Source organism: Gymnoscopelus microlampas, assembly GCF_963454915.1.
Source record: "Gymnoscopelus microlampas genome assembly, chromosome: 10".
Taxonomy (NCBI): Eukaryota; Metazoa; Chordata; class Actinopteri; order Myctophiformes; family Myctophidae; genus Gymnoscopelus; species Gymnoscopelus microlampas.
The window spans coordinates 28,759,591-28,783,439 of record NC_139947.1 but is presented as its reverse complement, the minus strand read 5'-3'; the positions used below and the strand labels follow the sequence as shown (position 1 = coordinate 28,783,439).

At 45.5% G+C, this 23,849-nt stretch overlaps 1 protein-coding gene across 5 annotated transcripts in view; it reads right to left on the bottom strand.

The window, feature by feature from the left end:
• nav1a (neuron navigator 1a) overlaps nt 1-23,849 on the bottom strand; it is a 162,405-nt gene that overhangs the window by 4,460 nt on the left and 134,096 nt on the right. For 3 of the 5 annotated variants that reach the window (XM_084069045.1, XM_084069049.1, XM_084069046.1), the window contains 22 exons: nt 21,493-22,384; nt 20,841-21,380; nt 19,499-19,540; nt 17,557-17,696; nt 16,706-16,891; nt 16,386-16,465; nt 15,178-15,255; nt 12,985-13,068; nt 11,453-11,558; nt 10,841-10,965; nt 8,417-8,613; nt 7,458-7,626; nt 6,516-6,702; nt 6,232-6,323; nt 5,295-5,393; nt 4,959-5,133; nt 4,272-4,555; nt 3,343-3,494; nt 3,172-3,243; nt 2,369-2,574; nt 1,760-1,878; nt 72-260 (listed from right to left, as the gene is read on the bottom strand). In XM_084069045.1, coding sequence (XP_083925171.1) covers nt 72-260; nt 1,760-1,878; nt 2,369-2,574; nt 3,172-3,243; nt 3,343-3,494; nt 4,272-4,555; nt 4,959-5,133; nt 5,295-5,393; nt 6,232-6,323; nt 6,516-6,702; nt 7,458-7,626; nt 8,417-8,613; nt 10,841-10,965; nt 11,453-11,558; nt 12,985-13,068; nt 15,178-15,255; nt 16,386-16,465; nt 16,706-16,891; nt 17,557-17,696; nt 19,499-19,540; nt 20,841-21,380; nt 21,493-22,384 — 4,214 coding nt within the window. The remainder of the gene's footprint in view (nt 1-71; nt 261-1,759; nt 1,879-2,368; nt 2,575-3,171; nt 3,244-3,342; nt 3,495-4,271; nt 4,556-4,958; nt 5,134-5,294; nt 5,394-6,231; nt 6,324-6,515; nt 6,703-7,457; nt 7,627-8,416; nt 8,614-10,840; nt 10,966-11,452; nt 11,559-12,984; nt 13,069-15,177; nt 15,256-16,385; nt 16,466-16,705; nt 16,892-17,556; nt 17,697-19,498; nt 19,541-20,840; nt 21,381-21,492; nt 22,385-23,849) is intronic. The other 2 variants (XM_084069048.1, XM_084069047.1) reach the window with 2 other exon arrangements.

Below are 23,849 nucleotides of genomic sequence, written 5' to 3'. Positions count from 1 at the left end.
ATCATCTCGCCTCTGAAAAGGATGCCCAAATGGACTGTACATTTTTTAAACACATTTAAATTCACACTCACCAGAGGGTCGGACTCCAGTGTGGCGGGTGGAGGGGTATCTTTGGGGGGTTTCCTCTCCTCACCGGGGGGTCCAGTGCTGGGTGGAGGTAGGTGAAAGAGTCTGGACTGGTCTTGCTGGGCGTTGGGCCAGGGGAGGGTCCCTCTCACCCACTCCACTGGGTCCTCCCATACGGCCTTCTGGCCGTGCACCTAGGGTAGAGAAGAAGGTGAGGAATTCTTAAAAGGCATTCTCAAAGCTGTTTGTAAATGTCTCACTATGTTCGATCCTACTATATTGAAGTGTAAATTCTGACGTGCGATTCATGAAAGAGAGTGTAGAGCCTTGTTTTGTGCCGATCACAGGTGTATCTTATGATGAATCTCAGCTGTTCGTATATTACAAGCGTGTTCCCGTGTCGATCCCTTGCATTGTTCCATGCCCCATTTAACACCATAAAAGGCAACCGGAAATAACCAACGTGAGAAGAAAAGAACAGATCTGCAAGCTTACAACGTGGTTGAAGTTTACACAGTTATGCCCACCACCAAATAATAGGCTATTAAAACGTGGGAAGGATATAACATAGCCTAAGTTTTTTTTACTGAACAATGCTCACCTTTGCTGAGGTAAAAAGATGACGCTGGAATCCAGGGCATACTAGAACGCCGCTATCCGATAGATTATGGATCAGATCACGCTTTATTGATTACTGAGGGGAAATCCGTCCTTTATCCGCTGTTCTATGTCAGGATGGGGAATAGAGCAGGCTAATGGACACAGCTAGATTGCATCCATACTGCATCCTCATCGGATGGTAAGACTTATTAGGCTATTGTGTGGCGTTCATGTGATCAATATTATAAATTAATAGTGCAACATTGGAGGTGCCTCTGTTGCCTCCTGCAACATAAGTTATGATCATGATATAAATACGCAGAATTGTGGTAACATTTGCAGAAATGGCGACCACGCTGATCGGGACTGAAAAATGTATAAAGATCGGTTTGAATTTGCATCATGTCTATAATATGCATTCAAGCAAAAGATATATTTTTCTTTTATTTCATATGGGATGACAAATGTTGGGCGTATGAGTGTACGCATGCCAAAATCCACACACACAAAAAAAGATCGTATTCGTATTTGCGCATAAGTACAACATCTGTGCGTACCCAAGCTTAGTGAATGAGGCCCATACTGTGTAACATCCATTTTGTCATCTTTCTGGCGACACCTCTGGTAACTCCATTGTCTGTTAGAACTATTATTTCAGTTTGAAACTCAACCGCAGAAGTACCGCTCCAAAACGAAAGCTACAAGGTCCTAGCTCAAGGTATGGCGTATCAACTTTAAAATACCAAAATAAATACATTTACGGTGCCTGCCTCATTTTGACCCTTGACAACTAAACATTGTGTGCAGAGAGACAGTGTAGTGCCTCAGTAAACTAGGATCACAGGTAAACCAAGAACCTAGCATCAGTCTAAAACACAATATACTATCAAAATAATAATCTGTTCATTGAAACTATAGAATACCAGGTAAACAATTAACCTAGCATCTAACATGCATCTAAATTACATGAACCTTTGAACCTTTGCATAAGTCTGCATGGACGTCAAAACTAGAAAATTGGGAGTGAATGTTTGTGTACATGTATGTGTGTATGTGCAAATACACACAAATGCATCCATGGGTGAGTAAGCACCTTGATTCCATCTTTGGCTCCCTCTTGCAGGTAGGGTATGATGGAGTGGTTCCACAGGTCGATAAACCATGGCCGGAACTCTGCCACTGTGACTGGGCATGACAGGAAGAAGCAGGGACCTGGGGAAGGTAAAAAATGTCCTGTCAGCCATGGTCTCTCTGTGGTTCTTACCAACAAGTATTCTTACATTATCCGCTGGTTCACTTCAAAGAATACAGCCATTTCAAAGGTTAATGTTTCTTCTCCAGTCTCCTAGTATTAATAGAGTAGTATAAATTGTCAGATCAAAAATAGCAGATCTACAAGCTCACGACGCATCGTTATGCAAACCGTTGTGAGCTTGCAGATCTGTTATTTTCACAATTTGAGCGTGACACCGTTGTAAGTATAAAGTAGGGCTTAAACCCTGAACCAGACATCGATATAGTCATTCTAAAAATAAAAAAAATCGATTCAATACAAATTATTTGAACAATCTAAACAATTATGAATACAATAATCGCTAGGAAAATAATCCATCACTGCACTCTTAAATAAAACTAACCTCTGCCGTTAAAAAAAAACACAACCCTCTCTCCCCAGCCTCTCTCCTCTCTCTCTCTCTCTCACCTATGAGGAAGTCTGAAGTGCTGTGTTTCTCCAGGAAGGTGTGGAGGTGGTACCAGAGCTGAGGGACCCAGTCCAGCACGCTGATCAGGGCCTGGCGCCCGGCCGGGTCCACGTCCTCCTTCTGCTGGGCCTCGGCCGCCTTGCGGTGCAGGTACCTCACCAGGAAGCCGTTGGCGGGCTCCACGTTGTTGGAGAACGTCACCATCCTGAGGTCACACACACATACACAGAGGTTTGTACTATACAGGACCATCTGTACCACTGTACTTGAGAGGACCATCAAATTTATTTTATTTTTGGTGCTTTTTATGCCTTTGTTTATAGTACAGTGTAGATAGACAGGAAACGGGGTGAGAGAGATGGGGAGAGACATGCAGCACAGTTCGTCAGGAACGTGACTCAATCTCGCTAGGCCAGTGATCCGGGACTAGACAACATTTTAAGACAGTGATTTCATGAATGCCATTTAAAGCTTAAAGCCGGAAAAGCCTAAAGCCGGAAAACAGATCCGGTTGTAGATCTGCACGACACCAGTGCGCAACTAACGTGTAAATCAGGCATAACTCTATCTCTAATGCCTAAAACCAAACACCGTTGTAAGTATAAAGAAAATGTTTCTAAATGTTTCTAAATGTTTAATCCCAAACCTAACCCCAACCTGTATCTTTTTCTAATTGTAAATGTATCTCTAAAAGTATTTATTTTGTGAGGACCTGGAAAAATGGTGCACAGCTAGATACCACATGTGATTTAAAATGCAGGAGAGAAGATACAGTTTTTATTTGACTCTAGATCTACGGTACCTGAAGCTAAGGTGCAGTCCATGGTTAGATGAACTCTTCACAGGCTGATTGGTCGTTCCAATGATGTAAGGGCTGGAAACACAGTACAGCAAAGGCAAAGAATGTTTAATTATCATGGATGAAATGTGACCTTGATCCATTGGTGAACTGTCTACTGGAAGGTGAACTCACCATTTGTGATACTTGCAGGTAAGCGCTCCATTGACCAGCTCACTGATGGATGCAGCGTCACTGATGTCATCCAGGATAACAACCAATGGCATCTCTCCGCTGATCTCCCGGTCAATCTGATTGGCCATGTTGGACAGATACAACTGCAGCTCCTGTGGAGTAGAAGGTCATAGGAGGTTAAATCCTTGTCTTTACACATTTACTGTTTATATTTGTGCATGAGGACACAAGACGCGGTTCAATAATGGCGTGTGGATCCCATTGTGGATCTCGGACTTCAAGTGACCGGTATATGACGTCAGTGTGGAGCTTATGCCATATGACAGTGGTTCTCAAAGTGGGATCCATGGACCTACAGGGGATTCCAGGGGGGTCTCCAGCTAAATTTATTCTATAGCATCAAAATCAGTTTAACCACTTTAACCCTGTATACGTATACAGTACATCAGCTATTTGAAAATAGCAGATCTACAAGCTGGTGCGCTTGTAGATCAGCTATTTTCAAACAAATCTTGAATAAATGTGACACATTTGGAATATTTTCGGAACGTTTTAACAATGCAAATCTTGTATGGGGGTTCCTGGCACAAAAGCTTCACGACCAAATACATATTCATGTGGGGGTCCTTGTCATGAAAATGCTTGAGAATCAAAGATTCCAAATTTGGGCACGGTTTCACCCCCATCACTTCCATTATAAAATCAAAGTTAAATACTTCTACCAGACTCCAGGTCTGGCAGAAAGCATAAGTAATCTGGCACTGATCGGTCCAGTGGTTTGCCAGATTAGCCCCCAGACAGACAACAGACGACTAGCCTCCTACAGAGGCTGAGCGATAAAAGCCGTAAAAAAGAAAACCCCACTTTAAAGTCTAGTAATAAACGGTTGTGTCCAGGCCAGTGTCACACAGATCCAAAGGTCAGATTACCTTGTGTGACTGACGGTGCATGTTGAAGGTGACAGCGGTGCAGTGAGTGACCCCCGATGGGGTGGGGGAGGAGGGGGACTGCGGCTCGGCCTCGGGGCAGTCGGGCCGGCTGCGCTGCAGGAGATAGTGGGCCAGCCGCTGGGCCAGGTAGGTCTTCCCCGTCCCGCTGGGGCCCGACATCACCACACGCCGGTGCTTCAGCAGCAGGCTGATGTAGTGCTGCAGCATGGGCTTAGGAACCATGGTCTCAAACACCAGGGAGTCCACACTCTTCTCTCTGAGACCTGAGGGAGTGTTTGGATATGGGGGGGGGGGAGAGAGAGAGAAAGAGAGACATAGAGACTATGTTAATACATTTTGTTGCTGTAGCAACCTCTTCTCTCCATATTTTAACTTTTTATGCTTTTTTCGTGAATTAATGCCAGACTTCGTCATACTACAGTGTCACACAAAAGTAGCAAAAATAGCAGCTAAACAAGCTCAAAGTGTTGCGCATCATGATGCGTTTTGAGCTTGCAGAAATGCTATTTTTGCCATTGTTTAATTTGAATTCTGAAACCCCCCCCCCCCCGGCAGCGACAATATAGAATGTCAAAACAATGATTCCAGATGAGTCACAGTCGATGTGGATCCTAGAATCAATCAGCACAGTGCTTCTCCTCTCGGTGGATCACACTGAGAGCCTACCTTTCAAGGTAACGAGGATGCGAGCTGGGCCACTGCCCAGACAGCGAGAAGGCGAAGCCTGAGGCTTCTCTCCACCCAGCACCCTCCGCCCTCCTCCCTGGGACAGCTGGTAGCTGTGCAGCGAGTCACAGGACAGACCCAGGCTGGCCGTCGGGTCCACTTGGGTCAAGTATTCCTGGACAGGAAACATAGATCAATATCACATTCATTCATTCATCAAAAACTCAAAACAGTAAAAACTAAATGACCTCCTTGAGGTACAAGGCTACATCACTAACAGTAATAATGTGATGTTAATAAAACAAGAGAACACATTTTTCATTGAAACCGACTTACTCTGAATGTCTTGGCTATGAGTGAGTCCAGACTGGCCCAGTCCATCCTCCCAGTGACCTGCACCGTACCCAGATAGAACTCCTGCTGCTGCTTACTCTCCTACACAAACACACACACACACACATGCATAGTGAATCACCTACAGTCGTTGTTGCCATGGCTTCCCTATGAGGAGAGTGTCAGTGCTTGTGTTGCCGTGGCGATGCCCTCAGCACCATGCAGCGTTCAGCCAAATAAAATTTTGCACAGTGACCTTTCAAAGTATGACCGATGACTTCACAGCGTAATAAAAAACGGGATAATGTTTGTGTTGTACACTGTTAAAATCCTCAGTGTCCATTTGGCTTCATTTGTACATTCTCTGTGTTAAATGAACACTGAGGGGTTTAAGTTCCCAGAACTCTTCAACTCAACATTAAAATCATGTGGTGCAGTCAGTGTCAGTATTCAGAAGGGGCTACCAGGTATAAACAATGACGTGTTAAACCTGGGAGCCGCAGAGCGACGCATTGTGAGCTTGTAGATCGGCTATGTTTAAATAGCTGAAGTAAAAAATAGGGCTTAGTTGGTTAATGTATGCTTTGTCTTAATATTCCAAATCTGCAAAGCAACTAAAGCTGTCAAATAATTGTAGCGGTAAAAAGTACAATATTTGCCTCTGAGATAAAAGTATAAAAAAATGGAAATACTTCCTCAAAATTGTACTTAAGTACAGTACAGTAAATGTACTTAGTTTACTTTCCATCACTCATTCATAACACATGAGAGTGCAGATGTTTTTTCAACCCATTAGGTGGACGTCGTAGGACCGGAGCCCGCAACAGGGCTACTTCCCGTTGTACTTCCTCAAAATTGTACTTAAGTACAGTACAGTAAATGTACTTAGTTTACTTTCCATCACTGTACAGAGACAGGGTAAATATTTTCCAGTGCGTACCTCGGTCTGATCTCCAATGCGCACCAGCACCTTTACACTCGTGTCGTCCCGTTGCGAGGAAATGCTTAGCGTGTCCGCTGCTGGAAACACGTCTGATGAAAGAAAGAGAAGTTATAATGAGGAAAGAGAAGGCGACATTTGACATTTTCATAACACATGAGAGTGCAGATGTTTTTTCAACCCATTATAACTCAAATCTAAAAACTAAAATATTTTGAGATAGGGGTCCGTGAAAACTGTTGGGATTTAGAAGACATTTGTAGAAACGGCCTCAGGTCTCTTACCTGGTTCTTTACAGTCATTCAGGCTGAGGCTGAAGGACTTGGTGAGGGACATGCTCATGGGCGAGGGCCCCAGCAGAGAGGCCAGGCCTGAGGGCTGAGAGGTGGACGTCGTAGGACCGGAGCCCGCAACAGGGCTACTTCCCGTTTTCAAATGGTCATTCTCTGCCTTCAGGTTCTCCACAGTTGACTGTAGGCCACAAGAGGGCGATATTTCACAGTTACGCTCAACTTCAATAAATGCACAAATGTAACTCACATGTACTCTCATTTGCACATACTGTCAGGGTTGCCAGATCTGCTTATTATAATTTCCCCGCGATGCGACGCGTTGTGAGCTTGTAGATCTGCTATTTTCAAATAGCTGATGTATATGTTAAAGTGCTCATGTGGCCCTTAGTTGCTTATTTTTGGTCTGGTTTTCCTAGACCTGGTTGCTTGTTTCTCTCACAGAATCTGGCAACACTGCATACTGTACTCTATTATTAAAGGTGTTGTAAGTGATATTCTTTTAGAGTAAAAGAGTAAAAGCATTTTGTTAAAAGGTTAAAGCTCTATATTATTCTAGTAATCATTGCTATAGGCTATAGTGTTTGTTCAGTAACAGGGGTCTCCCCATCTCTTTAGCAGACAGAAAATACATTTTCAGGTGCAATCCCAATTTCACGAACGAATCAGGAGAGAGAACCCCACAAAGATCGTTTATCAGCTTGTGTTCCATTCCACTTTTGTTAAGGGGTTTAAGTGTCTTATGTGCTCAGTTCTCTCTCCCAAATGGATCAAATTGGTATCCTGACCTGAATTTTATTTTCTGTACACTAAAGAGCTGGATCAATAGCAATGATTGCTATAGGAATTGGACCATTTAACACATATTTTCACAATAAAATATCGCTTGCAGTACCTTTAATACATGTGTCAGAAAGAATACTATGAAACACACACCTGCATGTTGTTCATAGCATCCCGGAGCTGCTCCAGCTGATGGGCGGAGTTCAGAGCCTCCAGGCGGATGTCTGTCAACTTCCTCTCTTTTTCCCAGAGTTCAGAGCGCAGCTCTGACACCATGTGCTCTTCTTCATCGTTCTCCACCTCCTCTGTGCTCTCCATGATCCTGGACATGACAAGACCAGAGAGCTTAGTTTAGCTAATCGTTGCTTTCGAGCAGTAACATTGTATCTCCATATTTCAACTTTAATTTTTTTTTTGAGGGGGTGTAAACGAATGCCCTCCCTACTTCATCGTATAAGAGTGTTGCGCAAAAGTAGCAAAAATAGCAAAAAATAGCCAATTCACAAGCTCACAACTCGGCTTGTAGTAAAGTGGTTAAGTGTGTCTGTAGGGTTTTATAAATATTCAACCAATAAAAAGTATTAAGGAGAGGTTGAGACTAAATAATGACTACATTGGGTGTTTTTTCCATTTCCTAAAAGGTTATGGACATCCAAGGTTTCCACAATAATAATAATATATAAATATAAATAAATATAATAACACAATAATTAACCATTTTCATATTATGCCTTTAATTTATTTTCCCTTTCTTTTTTTTCTTTATGTGAGTCTTTTTATTATGTATTGTGTCTTGGGTATTTCACATGGAGCCCAGGAAAACTATCTGGTTGCTATGGCACCAGCTAATGGGGATCCGTAATCAAATCAAATCAAATCTGATCATTTGGCTGCTCAACAGACAGCAAACAACCAATAGACTAACAAGCTTTGGGAAGATAACAGGTGGGTCCATGCTGGCTTATACAGTAGGTTTAATTAGATTAGCATGCAGTCTTGAAGGTTTAATACGTCCACTGTATAATGAGCTAAGAGGCTACCAGGCTTCACCCAGTTAGCCCTGAGAGAAACAGAGAGAGGAACGTTTGGTATGGTTTGGTTTGGGCACTTACACAGAGGAGGTGCAAGAGGTGGAGTTTTTAAGGGACGGGGGCTGGCTCTCTCCTCCCTCCCCGCCTTCGAATTCGTGTTCGTGGAGGATCTTTGGGGAGTTGGGAGCCGAGGAGTCGGGGGTGGCGATCTCCTCGATGTCCGAGTAGGTTTTAGGGCCCTTCTTGATGCTGAAGGCCTTGTTGAAGGAGCTCCTCAGCTGCACAGGGAAGCAGAGGGAGAGACAGAATGGAACCCACATTCAGAGCGATGGATGTATTTGTTATGCTTAATTAAAAGCCGGAAATAGCAGATCTGCAAGCTTTACAACTCGTCGTGTAGCGCGTTGTGAGCTTGTAGATCAGCTATTTTCGGAGTTCGGCAACCGGTGTCCGACGAAGTGTGAAGGTAATTTTTAAAAAAAGTTAGAATTGTTAATTTCACACATGATTCTCATGGATTTCCCCGGCAAACATGTACTGTATGTAGGTCAAAGTTGAGTCAATATGTGTGTCAGTATGTCACTAAGTAAAGTGATAGTTAGTACCAGTCACTGGGTCAGTGTGTGAAGTTACACAGTGAGAGGGAATGCCCATCAATACTGACTGCCCTATGTTCATCATGTTGTACACAGACAGAAAATAATCCATCCATCCATCCGTTCATCCATCCATCCATACATTACATCCATAGAAAGTAGAACAGTAAGGGGCCATGTCCACACAGAGTGCCTTTACAACTGGCAGTGCCAGTCTACCATACATTATTATGGTAAAGACGGGCTGGTGCACTCCTCTTCCCAGCGCCCGACCATCGTGCTTCAGCGCAGTGTTGATTTTGACAGCAAATTTTTAGTTTTAGTTTTAGTCATAGTCTTTTAAATAAAATTCCATTTAGTTTTAGTCATATTTTAGTCATCTGAAATGTTTTAGTTTTTGTCTAGTTTCGTCGACTAAATATCATAAGATTATAGTCGACTAAATATACAGTTGATTTAGTCGACTAAAATGTATTTTGACGGTGCCTTGATGGCGTCGTAATGGCTGATTTTACACTTGGTTGCATGCTGAAAATAGCCGATCTACAAGTCTCTATGAGTCGCGCTGCGACGCGTTGTGAACTTGTATTTTCAGAGCACAACACCCGAGGGCAACCAAACATAAAATGACTTGTCTTTTAGTTCTACTGGATCTCTTCTGACATTTTAGTCTAGCTTTTATTTCTTGACGAAATAGTCAATATATTTAGTCTTAGTCGTCGTAGCTTAGTTTTTATATAGTTTTTATTTAGTTTTCGTCAGTGAAAAAAGGTAGTCGACGAACATTTTCCGCCATAGCTTTAGTCGACAAAATCAACACTGCTTCAGGGAACTTTTGGAAAGGAGTGCCGGTCATTTGATCCTCCTGGTTGTACGTGACAGCCCGGTTATTTACAACCCGACGTTAAATCATTGCTACAACCACGATTAGTCCAGGTTCACATTATTTCAGCTAAGCTAACCTCAGTGGTTGTTAGGTTGGAACAGTGCCGGCATCACGCTGTGTGTGGGCGCTATACGGACATGATATCGAAAGCACTCTAAAGGCGTTCTCTGTGGACACGCCCCCTAATGGTGGATGGCAAGTTAATTATTCAAATATGCCAAAATTGGGCAGCCAATCAGCTGGCTAGGATGACAACCAGCAGAATAGGGGACCTGAAGGACTGGTTCGGAGGTTTAGATGGTCCATCATGCTGGATGACAAAGATATTATAGAGGCTGTATACAATGACTGTTACTCACCTCACACACCTAGAACAACACACACACACACACACACACACACACACACACACACACACACACACACACACACACACACACACACACACACACACACACTGTGGTCACACATCACCCATGTGTGTCGGAATAGAACAATGTACCATCACACACATGTACGCACACACACACGCGCATGTTATCATAGAAGAATGTTACAGTCATACACACATGCCCGCATCCGCGCACGCACACGCGCACACACACACACACACAAACACACTCCTCCTCACACGTTATCATAGAAGAATGTTACCGTCATACACACACACATACAGACACACACACAAACATGCCGGGGGCTGTGTTGGTAATAAGTAACATAACAGGTGTTGTTGATGTTGGTGTGTGTGTGTGTGTGTGTGTGTGTGCGTGTGTGTGTGTGTGTGTGTGTGTGTGTGTGTGTGTGTGTGTGTGTGTGTGTGTGTGTGTGTGTGTGTGTGTGTGTGTGTGTGTGTGTGTGAGTGAGAGTACACACATGCATGTGTGAGTCAGTCTGCAGCAGTGTGACACACAGCCAGTAGCGAGATAAGTCATACACATAACAGATGGTAAGAGAGTGTGTGCGTGTGCGTGTGCGTGTGCGTGTGTGTGTGTGTGTGTGTGTGTGTGTGTGTGTTCCTACCCAGCTCTTCTTCTTCTTGTTCTTCTTAGCCTCCTGGTCCTTCAGGCTGCCCAGGCTGGACAGACTGGTGAGGCTGTTCAGGCTGGAGATGCTCTCACACGAGTTCTGACGACGAATACACATGTCTGCCAAACACACACAGATCAGCAGTGAGACAGAGACAGAGACAGAGACAGACAGACAGACAGACAGACAGACAGACAGACAGACAGACAGACAGACAGACAGACAGACAGACAGACAGATGGACAGACAGATGGAATGAAGCGACGATGTTTTAGTACTATTGTTCCTGTTGTTCTACAGACCGCCAACCAGGTGAAGACATCACAGATTGAGGCTTTAAACGTTTGCTTTTATGAAATATCTGAGGCCATTAGGGTTTTATGGAAGATGCCTCTGAACATAATTGCTAGTTTGACCACTTCAAATACTCTAATCTTAAAATAATAACAGAAAAAAGCCTATTCTACAAGCTCTCAATGCGTCACAGACGCATTGAGAGCTTGTAGAATAGGCTTTTTATCCAAATGACTGAAATCAGTCGTTGTGACTGAGAACTAATCCATGCAGACAGACAGACAGACATCACCACAGACGTCCTCTCCTCACCTTTCATGTCTGTGCTGCTGAGTGCTCCATGGATGACAACCTGGGCCTCTTCATTCTTGGTCTTCAGAGCTTCGATGGTTTCCCTCAGGTCGCTCAGCTCAGTATCCTGCACAAAACGAGTCATATTTTGAATACTGGACTTTTTACCTGTTAACAGCGTAATATACATTGTGTGGTATTGATACTTTTATTAAACCCATTAAGACCTGACAAATTCTAAAGCAGAAGTTCTCAAACTTTTTCGTGCCAAGGAGCCCCAAATTGTATTTGGCCGTGGACCCCCATCTGAAAACACGTTTTTTCAAAAATGTTCAGATATAGCAGATGTACAAGCTTGCAGCGCGGCACAAAGTGACTCGCTGTGAGCTTGTCTTATCTGCTATTGTATAGCCAACGGTAACATTTTAAATGACACAGCTGCTTTCCCAGTTTTATTGGGTTATGTACAAATTGTGAGTACTTCTTCCGTCACTGCAAATGTATACATCATCGCTCCAAAAACCAAACTGACCAAAAACTGCTGACCTAGAAGCTCACAACGCGCCACGATGCAGCGCATTGTGAGCTTGTAGACGGGCTATTTTCGGCGAGCCAACACCACCGTTGTACGAAGGAGTGTAAACGCACATGAATGCGCACACACGCACATACACACCCACACAAAAACACCTACACTTCACACAGCTCCCGGCTACATTCCAGTGTAACGGCCCTCTCCATTGAGCAGCGAGCTGAGAGCTACCAGGGGGTGATGTTAACATTGAGGGAGAGGTGGCTTTGATCACAGCCTGACACGAGGAGCTGAATATGGGTCAGAGGCCCAGGCCCGCAGGGCCCTGCAGAGTGGACCACTGCATTATGGGGGGGATCAGTTGGCCTTGAGGGTGTAGGATATAGGATCAACCTGACCCAGTGCACAGTGTTATTCACAAGAATGAACACGCACATTACACACACTCTTACATTCCTCTGCCCTTATAGATCGGCGTGTGCGTGTGTGTGTGTGTGTGTGTGTGTGTGTGTGTGTGTGTGTGTGTGTGTGTGTGTGTGTGTGTGTGTGTGTGTGTGTGTGTGGGAGTTGATCAGCCCTGGGGTGGTGGTGTTCTGCCTATTATTTGCATGTGTGCACATGAGGACCCTCTCTCTCTCTTTGTGGTTCATGCCTTAGTGCCCCTGGTGAAAGGCCCAGTCTAGACGCGCTCTCAAAAAGGCTTTTATGTTTGTGCCAGCTAGCGCAGTGACCTGGACAGATCTGCCTTTAAGCACCGTGTCTTTTAACCTTGAAGGAGATAGAGGCTGGGGCGGCTCCATTTAGAGGGAGCTGGTATTGACTGCTACTGAACAGAGAGACTCCGTTGTTCAGGATTCTCTGCCCTTTTTTTTCTCCTCCACTGTTTACATAATGGGTGAGAGGGTTCAATCCCACCAGGAGCTTGTAGATCTGCTATTTGTCGGCTAATTGCCCTCACAAGTACAGTAATACAAACGCATACGCATGCGTGTGTGTGCGTGCGTGCGTGCGTGTTGATTACCTTTTGCTCATGGCTGAAAGACAGACTCTGTAGTCGGGTAGTCATCAGGGACAGACTCTGCTCAAAGGCGGCCACCAGGTTAGCCTGTTCACAAATTAAAACAAAAACAACCACTTTGACAGGAATTTGAAACTAAACAGAAAACAACAAAGACAAGCAACAATCCCATTACCGTGCAATTTAGGACAAAATATTTGTATATATTATATGGACCACTGGTATCAAACTGATGCTCTGTACGTATACAGTAACAGTAAATAAAATGATATTTGGGTGATATATATCTGACAGAAATGAATTTGTTCTCATATGACATTGGGGGAGACCTGGAAAACTGCCGCCGCGAGGCGACATGGAACACAATGTGAATATAGTGTTCCATTATCCTTCCTATATGAGGTTCTGAAGCAACGAAAGCCTCTGAATAACTGCCTCCTCCAGGGGAAATACGCCTCCTCCCTAATCTCTCACTCACTCTCGTTACACCCCCCACACACACACACACCCACTCTCACTCTCTTAACAACATGCCAGGCTTGGCCAAAGCAGAAGAAAATGAACGTAGCTCCTCTCCTCTCCCATACAGTGAGATAATTGAAAAAGCCCAGTATTAATACATAATTGCATAATTATAACATGGCATGTTGATATTCCCTCCACGACCTTCACGTTAGATGAGGTCAAACACTGTGAAACAATCTCTGGGGAGGAGGAGGCAACACACACACACACACACGCACGCACGCACGCACACACACACACACACACACGCGCGCGCGCAATTAATTGATGAATACTGTACGTGCTTTATTCCTCAGCAACACTTTGAACCAAACAAAGAGCTGGAGAGGCTCCAACGAAACATCCCTGCAACGCGAAAGGACACACTGACCTGTGTGTGTGTGTGTGTGTGTGTGTGTGTGTGTGTGTGTGTGTGTGTGTGTGTGTGTGTGTGTGTGTGTGTGTCTGTGTGTGTGAGACCGGTTTGAAGGAGTGGTTCAGGAGGAGGTTAGCACAGTCTCGGATAAGAGAATAGCTGAGACGGCATAGCGATGCTTTCCAACAGCAGCTAGGAATAATAAATCTCTCTCTAGCTCCCTCCCCACGCTATCTGGCTCCTCTGAGGATCCCTGCTTGTAAGGCCGACAGCAGAGAGATTGCGGTTAGAGGGATGTGAGAGGAGGAGTGGAAGGATTGATGGAAGACAGGTGCATAACATCGTGGCTGGGGAGGCAGTGGGTAAAGGTCGTCTCTCAGTTAGGCTAGCTGACAATGCTGAACTTAACAGAGATAACTTGGCTGAGATGAGCTCTGATATGAACTTGGAAATCGTTGCTGTCGAGCACAAACCTCTTATCTCCATATCTAAACTTTGTGTGTTTTTTCATAAATTAATGCCCTACTTCATTGGTTCTCAAAGTGGGGTCCAGGGACCCCTAGGGGTCCTTGAGGGAGTTCCAGGGGGTCCCCAGCTAAATGATAGATTAGGCACCAAATGGACCCTTATGGGTCTGTAACTCTGAGAGTGTACAAATGGAACCAAATGGACCCTGACGGGTCCATTTGGTTCCATTTGTACACTCTCAGAGTTAAATTAATAGATTTTACAATATAAATTGGGGTCCAAGAGAGAGAAATGCCATTAAATGGGGGCCCGTAGCCCTAATGCATATCAAACTGGGGGTCCTTGAAATTTAAATGGTTGAGAATCACTGCTAGAACCGTAAACAATCTTCTCTTATGGGGGTCCCTGGCATATCTTTTCAAATGGGGGTCCGCGGGCTTGTTAGTCTCAATTTGGGGGTCCTTGTCATGAAAAAGTTTGAGAACCACTGCCCTACTTGATCATACTCCAGCTTCACACGAAAGCATCATAAGTAGCAGATCCAAAAGCTCGTTTTGAGCTTCTAGATCTGCTACTTTTGATACTTTTGAATTTGAATGCTGAAAAGTAATAGTTTTGGACATTTGGAGGTTTCCACCCGACAGAGACGAAAAAAGGTGAATCAAGGTTGGCGTGCTATGTCTTTTGTGGGCATGTAATTATAGACTCGGTGCCGTGCTATGAGCTTGCATATCTGCTATTTTTGAATAGCCAAAGAAATCTTAAAATGACACAGACGCGTTCCCAGTCTTAATGGGTTAAATAGGTGTACAAAATGGGTGTGATTTCAGCACACAAACAGTACATACGTTGGCAGATAGCTGCGTGGTCAGGTTAGCGACCTTCTCCTGGGATGACTCCAGCTCCCTCCTCAGTTTACGGATTTGCTGTGAGGAAGACAGAGATGTTAGACTCACATCTTAATAGCCCAGTGTTAATCAAATGGGGGAACAGTACGTGTTGTACCCCTAGGGGTACGCAGAGGTACTACAAGGGCTACGTGAGACAAAGTGCAAAATGGAAGGATTAATTTTACCGTTATGTTTAATGATAGAAAAGATAAACAAACTTCATGAGAACCTTCTGAATATTACTGAATAGAAAGCAATACTTATTTGCCGTTATGCTGTTTTATTTGGAACATATTGACATAATAATTGATGCCTACATTTTGTTAAAAGTCAGATAAAGGGGGTGCTTGGATTCAGAAATCAGGGAAAGGGGAACTGAAGCAATAAAAAAAAACACTGCTACAGCTGTAAATATTTGACAGTATTAGTGCAGGGAATGATAAGGGTTGGAGTTCATGGAATGGATGACAAACTCGCTCGTCCACAGAGAATGATGGATGAACGGAGGAGAAATAAAGGACGAGACAGGGATAGATGAAAGGGCGGAGAGAAAGAGAGAGAGACCGCACTTACCTCTCCCTGAATCTTTTCCTCAGCCTTTTTGGAAGCGGAGGCGAATATTAGATATTAGAAAAGCAAGAGAAACAGAGGAGAAATTTCTAATAAGGCACGTAAAGGCACACACACCAAGGGTTAAAAGTGTTGTACTAGTCTGTACATGCCAAGATACATAGAGCTGTGGTTCTCAAAGTGGGGTCTGGGGACCCCCGGGGGCTTACAGGGGGTCCCCAGCTAAAGTAGTTAACGTAGCAATCATTTTAACCTCTTCATCCATTTATATGTTGGCTATTCAAAAATAGCAGATCTACAAGCTTGTACTGTACATCTGCTATTTTTGAGAATTTCGGGGGGGAAATCCATAGTCTTAATTTGTTTTTTTTTACGTAAGTCTTCTCTTCTGGGGGTCTCCTGGCACGAAGCCTTTTCAGATGGGGGGTCCACGGCCCGCAAATACATCAATTTGGGGGTCCGTGACTTGAAAAAGTTTGAGAACCACTGACATGGAGGAGACAGAGAGGAAAGCAAGCAGTCCCCCGACCAAGAGAAATAACATAAAACACACACACACACACACACACAAACACACAGAGAGTATCTGTATCTACCTGTGTTGGCCGGTTGGGGACACTCACCGAGGAGTACGTGGACGAGGCGTTGGAGGCCAGAGAGAGAACAGAACCATGGACTGAACAGAGAGAGAGAGGACAAAGAAAATACTGTTATTAAAGTCAATTATGATAAAATTCGAAAATAGTAAAAATAGCAGATCTGCAAGTTTTGAGCTTGTAGATCTGCTATTTTTGTGTGACACAGTAGTATGACAAGAGAGGGGATTAATTTAAGTTCAATTATGGAGGTTTAGAGGTTATTGGTAATCCTAATAAACAAGAACCCCCCCCCCATTTTTATATCACAGTGGTCTCACCCTCATCACAGGACTCCCTGTCCCTGAAGGATCCGGAGTGAACCATTCCCATGCTGCGGGGGCGTTCGGCCAGGGACAGCGTGCTTCCCAGAGGGGAGGCTCCATACAGCTCCACTGGGGCATCATGGGTAGGGATGCTGTTGGAGCGAGTCATTCTAGGAGGTCCGCCGATGGGACTGGGGGCTACTGAGAGGTGGGGGATTAAACAGGATAAAAGGTTAGAATGATAGAAAGGCTAGCATAGAATAATAGGACTCAGTAAAATCCACAGTTGATATTTATCCATTTGTAACTATTTTAAGAGTGTACCAATTCAACCCATGAACCTTACAGTTCAATTTGGTTCCATTTGTACTCTCCGAGAGTTTAATAAACAGAAAATACACTTTCAAGTTGGTTGCCAGACTCATCCAATCAGGAGAGATTTCATTCGCTTAAATTTTATAGTGTTCCTTCCAGTTCCAATTTTGTCTGTTCATTTCTTTGTGTCATCACTTCCAATTTCACTTGTTTATCCCGTATCCTGTATAGGTACTTTCTTCTGATTGGATCAAATTGGTATACCAACCTGAAAATGTTTTTTTTGTTTGTTTACCAAAACGCTGGAGATACAGGGAGACTCCTGTTACTGAACAAACACTCTATAGCAACGATTACTCTTAATCACTTATTGCACCTTTAAACAAAATGTATTGTGCATCAGACACATACAGTATGGACACCAATCGTACACACGTGTGTGTGTGTGTGTGTGTGTGTGTGTGTGTGTGTGTGTGTGTGTGTGTGTGCGTGTGCGTGTGCGCGCGCAAGTGTGTGTGTGCGTGCGTCCGTGTGTGTGTTTCTACACTCACCCATGTTGGTCTTGGAGGTGCGGGGCAGGGAGGTGGGAGAGGGCAGCAGAGGTGGAGTGCGTGAGTCAGTCATACTGAGGACAGTGTGAGAGTGTCTTCTCTCCTTCGATTCCTCCTCGCCCTGCGGCGCTCCATTGAAACTGCAACGCACACACAAAACACAATTCAATTCAATTGAGCTTTATTGGCATGAGAAAACATACGTTTACATTGCCAAAGCAAGTGCCAAAATATAATGCCCGACAGCAATATACAACAATATAATAAACTGTTGAAAAAGGGGGAAGTATATACAGTTGGAGGAGGTACAGCATTGTGTTAAACAGAGCTATGTCACATTGCGTCGTTATATATACATGTTATATATGCAGGGTATAAAGCTTTTTGAGACAAATAGCTGCAATCTTTTGCAGTCACTTTGGGACAAAGAGCAGCATTTTTTCTCAAGACTATTTAAATAGTATACAAAAAATGCCTCCGATTTAAAATGCGTAAACACACACACAGTCAGCCAAGTGGAATTATGCATCGAAGCACTGACTGGTCCTCAGTCTTTCGGCTGCTGTGAGTGTGTGTGTGTGTGTGTGTGTGTGTGTGTGTGTGTGTGTGTGTGTGTGTGTGTGTGTGTGTGCGTGCGTGCGTGCGTGCGTGCGTGCGTGCGTGCGTGCGTGCGTGCGTGCGTGCGTGTGCATGTGGTATCACAAAGAAAACCACCTCACGGTGGGCCCCGGCGCACAGGTTGAGAACCACTGAATTAAAGGGCTTTTCACACTACGCCTGTGTGCAACCTCCTTGGATCAGCAGGGTCACACACTGACACTGCCCTCCTTGTGTGAAATACTGTACATGCATTTCTACGCGTTGCGTAAAAACAAAAATAGACTCAACACATTTCAACTCTTGATGCGATCAGGCGTGTGCGACGTGTGTGAGATGAGCACGATTGCAACCATTTCACAGGACGGTGCCCAGTAGGCACTATGGTTGTCAGATTGCCCGCGCGCGACCCCTACCTCAACACTCGCCCTCTCGTTGAAAATGAATTACTGGCCTTGTCGGTTGCTTCTGGCGTGAAAAACTCTTTACTCTCTCTCTGTCCATACTGTTGCCTTAGAACAGTGGTTCTCAAACTTCTTCGTGCCAAGGACCCCCAAATAGACACTTATTAGACCGCGGACTCCCATTTGAAAAGATATGCCAGGGACCCCCATAAGAGAAGATTTTTACGGCTCTCTAGCAGTGATTCTCAACCATTTTAATTTCAAGGACCCCCAGTTTGACATGCATTAGGCTACGGAACCCCATTTAAAGGCATGTATGTCTCTTGGACCCCAATTTATATTGTAAAATCAATGTTAATTTAACTCTGAGAGTGTACAAATGGAACCAAATGGACCCGTTAGGGACCATTTGGTTCCATTTGTACACTCTCAGAGTTACAGACCCATAAGGGTCCATTTGGTCCCTGTCCATCATTTAGCTGGGGACCCCCTGGAACCCCCTCAAGTACCCCTGGGGGTCCTCGGACCCCACTTTGAGAACCAATGCCTTAGAAGGCATTTAAAATGTTACCCCCCCAGGGCATTTTACTTGACAGACAGCTGCGTTTCACTATACTGTCTGTGGGCTAGTTCGGTTTTGCAAGATTCCATAAACAAACAATAGGCCAGATATGGCAGGCTACATTTTTGAGGAGAGAATTAGGTGAGAGTGACAGCAACTATGTTTAAACAGACCTTGGGGCAGGATTAACGCAACCTGTCAATCACAGGGTTTGAGCGGATTTGTGCACCTGTTAGTTGAAAGGGTCACGACGCCATTGTGTTGAAGATGTCAGTTCTGGAAAAGTGTAGTTTATGTTACTGGCACATTTGTGTGTGTGTGCGTACGTGCCTGTGTGTGTTTGTGTGTGCGTGTGTGTGTGTGTGTGTACTGTAGTTACCTCAAGCCTTTCTTTGGCAGTGTGTTTCTATCTCTCTGGGAGCTGGTGGAGAAAGGTGGAGAAAGGCAGATAGCACAATGTCATTATTTACCCAGTGGATTGAAGGGAGGTATGGGGCTTTTTGGAATAAAGCACCAGACACAAAGACACGCAGTACAGGCTGGTAGACGGCTAGCGTCAGCCCCTAATTATGACTTCATTCGCCGGGACTGTTACAGCACTGATAATAGCCCCGTAGTAATAATGCCCTTCCAACCCCTTACTTTAAGTGTGCGCGAGCGTGCGTGCGTGCGTGCGTGCGTGTGTGCGTGTGTGTATGTGTGTGCACGTGCGTGTCGGTGTGTATGTGTGCGTGCGTAAGCACCCACTGGCATTTCCCTGTTACTTAATTCCTAGCTTTAGCCTCCCCATCATGGTAATTAACTAAGATGAAGTGCCAATCAGACCTATTTCTAACCACTTAAACTCTATATCGTCGATGTCGAGCAGAAACCCTGTATCTCCATATTTTAACTTTTTTCTTTTGTAAATGAATGCCCGACTTCATCATATATTATAGTGTCACACAAAAGTAGCAAAAAATAGCCGAATAAAGAATTTATACATAAACGCTTTGAGATGCTCTAGTCCTTTCTAAAATGACACAAACAATAAATATATGTATAATAAAATAAAAAGAGCTGGGAGGGTTACCGGTTGCTAATTGGAACCATGATGATATTTCAAAAGGTTCACGGCAGAAGGCATGGGCGTGAAAGGACACCAGACCCAATTACTGCTGCTACTGTCAAAAAGGGCACTCTAACCTTTTCACAGTAAAGAGCATTTTGTCATCAAATGCCATCTAATTTCTCTTTGTGCTCATGTGACAAACAGAGGATTGTCTGTATCCTGCTGTTACAAGAGAGAAGAGGGATAATGGGAGTTTATACTTCAAAGGATCCTATTCCTAACAACATCCAAAAGAAATGCCACAGCTGGCACAGAGGGAAACCATGCAAGGCACCAACCTGCTGCTCATCGGCAGCAGTTAAGAGCTTCAGTGTCTCTTGCTTATTTTAATTGTATTCAAATGTTTCTTTTGTCTTAATGCTCTGTGTCTTAACGCTTAATCATTTGCCTCAATCACTTTGAATGACCTTGCTGTTGACATTTTGCTTCAACTCAAGGACACTTGAGTGTAATGTGGTCAGTTCCACAATTGACCAGTAGGTGGAACTACAGAGCAGTGTTTTAGGATGAACGAGTTTCTGAAAAACTCCACTGTATGTATGCAGAGTGTGGGGTTTGCATGTCAAACTGCAGACATGATGTATTAGCATCTCTCTGAAGGGACACCCACCAGTCTGACAGAGTCAGCGAGGTTCTGCTTCCAGAGCTCCAGCTGCCAGGGGGGCCTCTGTCTTCACGCGCATCCCTGTCTCGGGGCTCTGTGCCCGGGTAGCCTCGCGTCCGGCTCTCCCTGTCTTCCATGTCCTGGCGCTGCTCCGGAGCCAGGCTCATCTGGAGGGGCAGGGACTCCATGCTGCGATGCAGCCCAGAGAGACGGGGATAGAGATGTGGAGAGGTGTTCGCTCCTCCGCTCCCCGTGCCCCCCACCATCCCCAGGGCGGAGACCTGCCGCGGCCCCAGGCCTATCCCCGAGGACGAGAAGCACGCCGAAGAGTTGACGTTGAGCATGGGGGCCGGGCTGGGGGTCATCAGGCCTTGGGGACTCGGGGAGCTCCCTGCCGAGCTGACCAGGTCCTGAAGCTTCGAGTAAGGAGGGATCTTCGGAGGCAGGGGGTCCTGGACACCCATTCCCACTTCCAGGCTGCTGGAACTAAGCTTGTCGAGGTGGACCATAGACGGAGGCTTGCCCAGGCTGCGCATACCAGATAACCTAGAAAGTGGAGACAATGGGGAGGCAAGGGCGGGGTCAATTCTAAACATAATTCCATAATGTGATTTGAAATTAACTTGAACGACAGTTCATGCAAACACTCCATATATACCTGTGTGTGTTAGGTGAGGGCAGATCTGTGCCTTTCCCACTGCTGGGGGGTCTCAGCCCGTGCAGTTTACCTCCGTTCTCCGAAGGGGTCTGGGCAGGACTGGCCTTAAGGGAACCCCCTCCTCCCCCACAGCAATCCGAGTCGGACGCCACCGCTTTCGCCTTGGCTCTCTCCTTCTCCTTCTCCCTGTCTGTCTGGTTGACGGGCCCAGGGCTGGGGATGCCACCGCGGCCCCCTGCTTTACCCAGCCCCGACCCGGGCGTACCGATCCCCGAGTGGGTGGGCTCTTTGAGCCTGGAGCCCTGGGGAGCGGCGGAGGCCGGTTTCGTCAGCCCAGAGCCGCCGGTGTCCGCGGTGGTGCTGACGGGGCGAGCAGAGCTCGGCCGAGTCAGGGTCAAGGTGCTGGTCTTAGCTGGGCGAGGCAGAGAGCGATACTGGAGAGAGTTCCTGGCGTTGGCAGACATGAAGCTACTGTGGTCGCCGTTTGAAACATCCAGGCTGGTTTTCCGTCCTCCTGCTCCTCCTGCTCCTCCTCCTCCTCCTCCTACTCCTCCTACTCCTCCGCCTCTGGGGATGCCGGACGATTTGGGGATTTTGCCCACGGTCGCGGAGCCGCCGGGTATGGAACTGCCGCCGGTGCTCGTCACGGTGCTCGTCACGGTGCTCGTGGTGTTATTTGTGCCGGCGTTGGTGTTGACGACGGCGGCGGTGGGCTTCTTGAAGCCAAAGTTTCCGCCGGTCGAGGGCCGGACCAGGCCGGACGGAGGCTTGCGCGGCTCGCCGGCGCCGTTCCGATGGTCCTTACCGGCGTCGGAGCACGACCGCTGCAGTCCTGAGGTCTTCACCGCCAGCCGAGACTTATCCACCGGCTTCATGTCGGACTTGACCGTACCTAGAGAGAGAGAGAGACGAAAGGCAGAGGAACTGAGTCATCTGTGAGTAACCAGAGACATAATCCTCTACAGTGGCCGGCCCGGGACGGACATGACCATATGAGGAGGCGATGGGAACTTATCAGCTCTGAACACCTACGAGGTCTGTCTGTAGCACTGATAAAAACCAGGATACAGACAATGGACAGACCACAGAGACAAGACGAACACTCTCTCACACACACACACACAGACACACACACACACACACACACACACGTGGACACATACACACGTGGACACATAGACACACGTGGACACATAGACACACGTGGACACATAGACACACTCACTCACACACACACACTAAAAGTTTAAGTCTTAATTTATCCATTTGTAACTCAGAGATAAATTAACACTAAGCATTTTGCAGCATACAGTCACACTGTTATCATTCACTTACGCCACTTTTCCATCCCTATGAGCTAAACCAGCTTTGTGAGTTTTTTTTCCAGTCACCAGTGTGTGTGCGTGTGTTGTGACCAGTGAGATTAACACACACACACACACACACACACACACACACACACACACACACACACACACACACACACACACACACACACACACACACACACACACACACACACACACACACACACACACACACGGCTGTGGAAAACTAGTGTTCACATTCACTCACGCAGCGTGTCTGCGGGCATGGAGACTGCATGTTACACCCTATGCCAGCCTATATACTGTATTATACACCCTATGCCAGCCTATATACTGTATTATACACCCTATGCCAGCCTATATACTGTATTATACACCCTATGCCAGCCTATATACTGTATTATACACCCTATGCCAGCCTAAACATAATACCTTTATTAGAAGGATAAACCCCTAGAGATGCATGATCTAATTTTCGAGGGGGTCCTTAGCACAAATGAACACATCATACATTGCACAAACAATACAACAAAATACATCCATGCAGACAGACAAGACAAAAGCTCTCCCAAAGCTTACAGTACATCAGCTATTTTTGAAAATATTTGGAAAATGTTGAATAATGTTGTTTGTTTTAACACAAATCTTGTCTTCTGGAGGTCCCTGGCACAAAACATTTCCAGATGAGGGGGGGGGTCCTGCAGCCAAAAATACATATCAATTTGGGGGTCCTTGACATGAAAAAGTTGTGAGAACCAGTGCATTATTAGACACATGTGCACACACACACACATACTGTCTGCATCATGCAGGCCCACACAGCTGAGCCGGGCCACCCTTCCTTTCCCCGCCACTCTTAATGTGTATCTAATGGGAGCTGTTATGAGAGGTTTATATAGAAGGGTTTAACACAGTCAAAGGGCTGCTGTTAGAGAGAGAGACCCACCAGCGTGCTGCCTCGGGACATCTGGACTCACTTACGGGGTGTACATAAACCACACACACACACACACACACACACACACACAC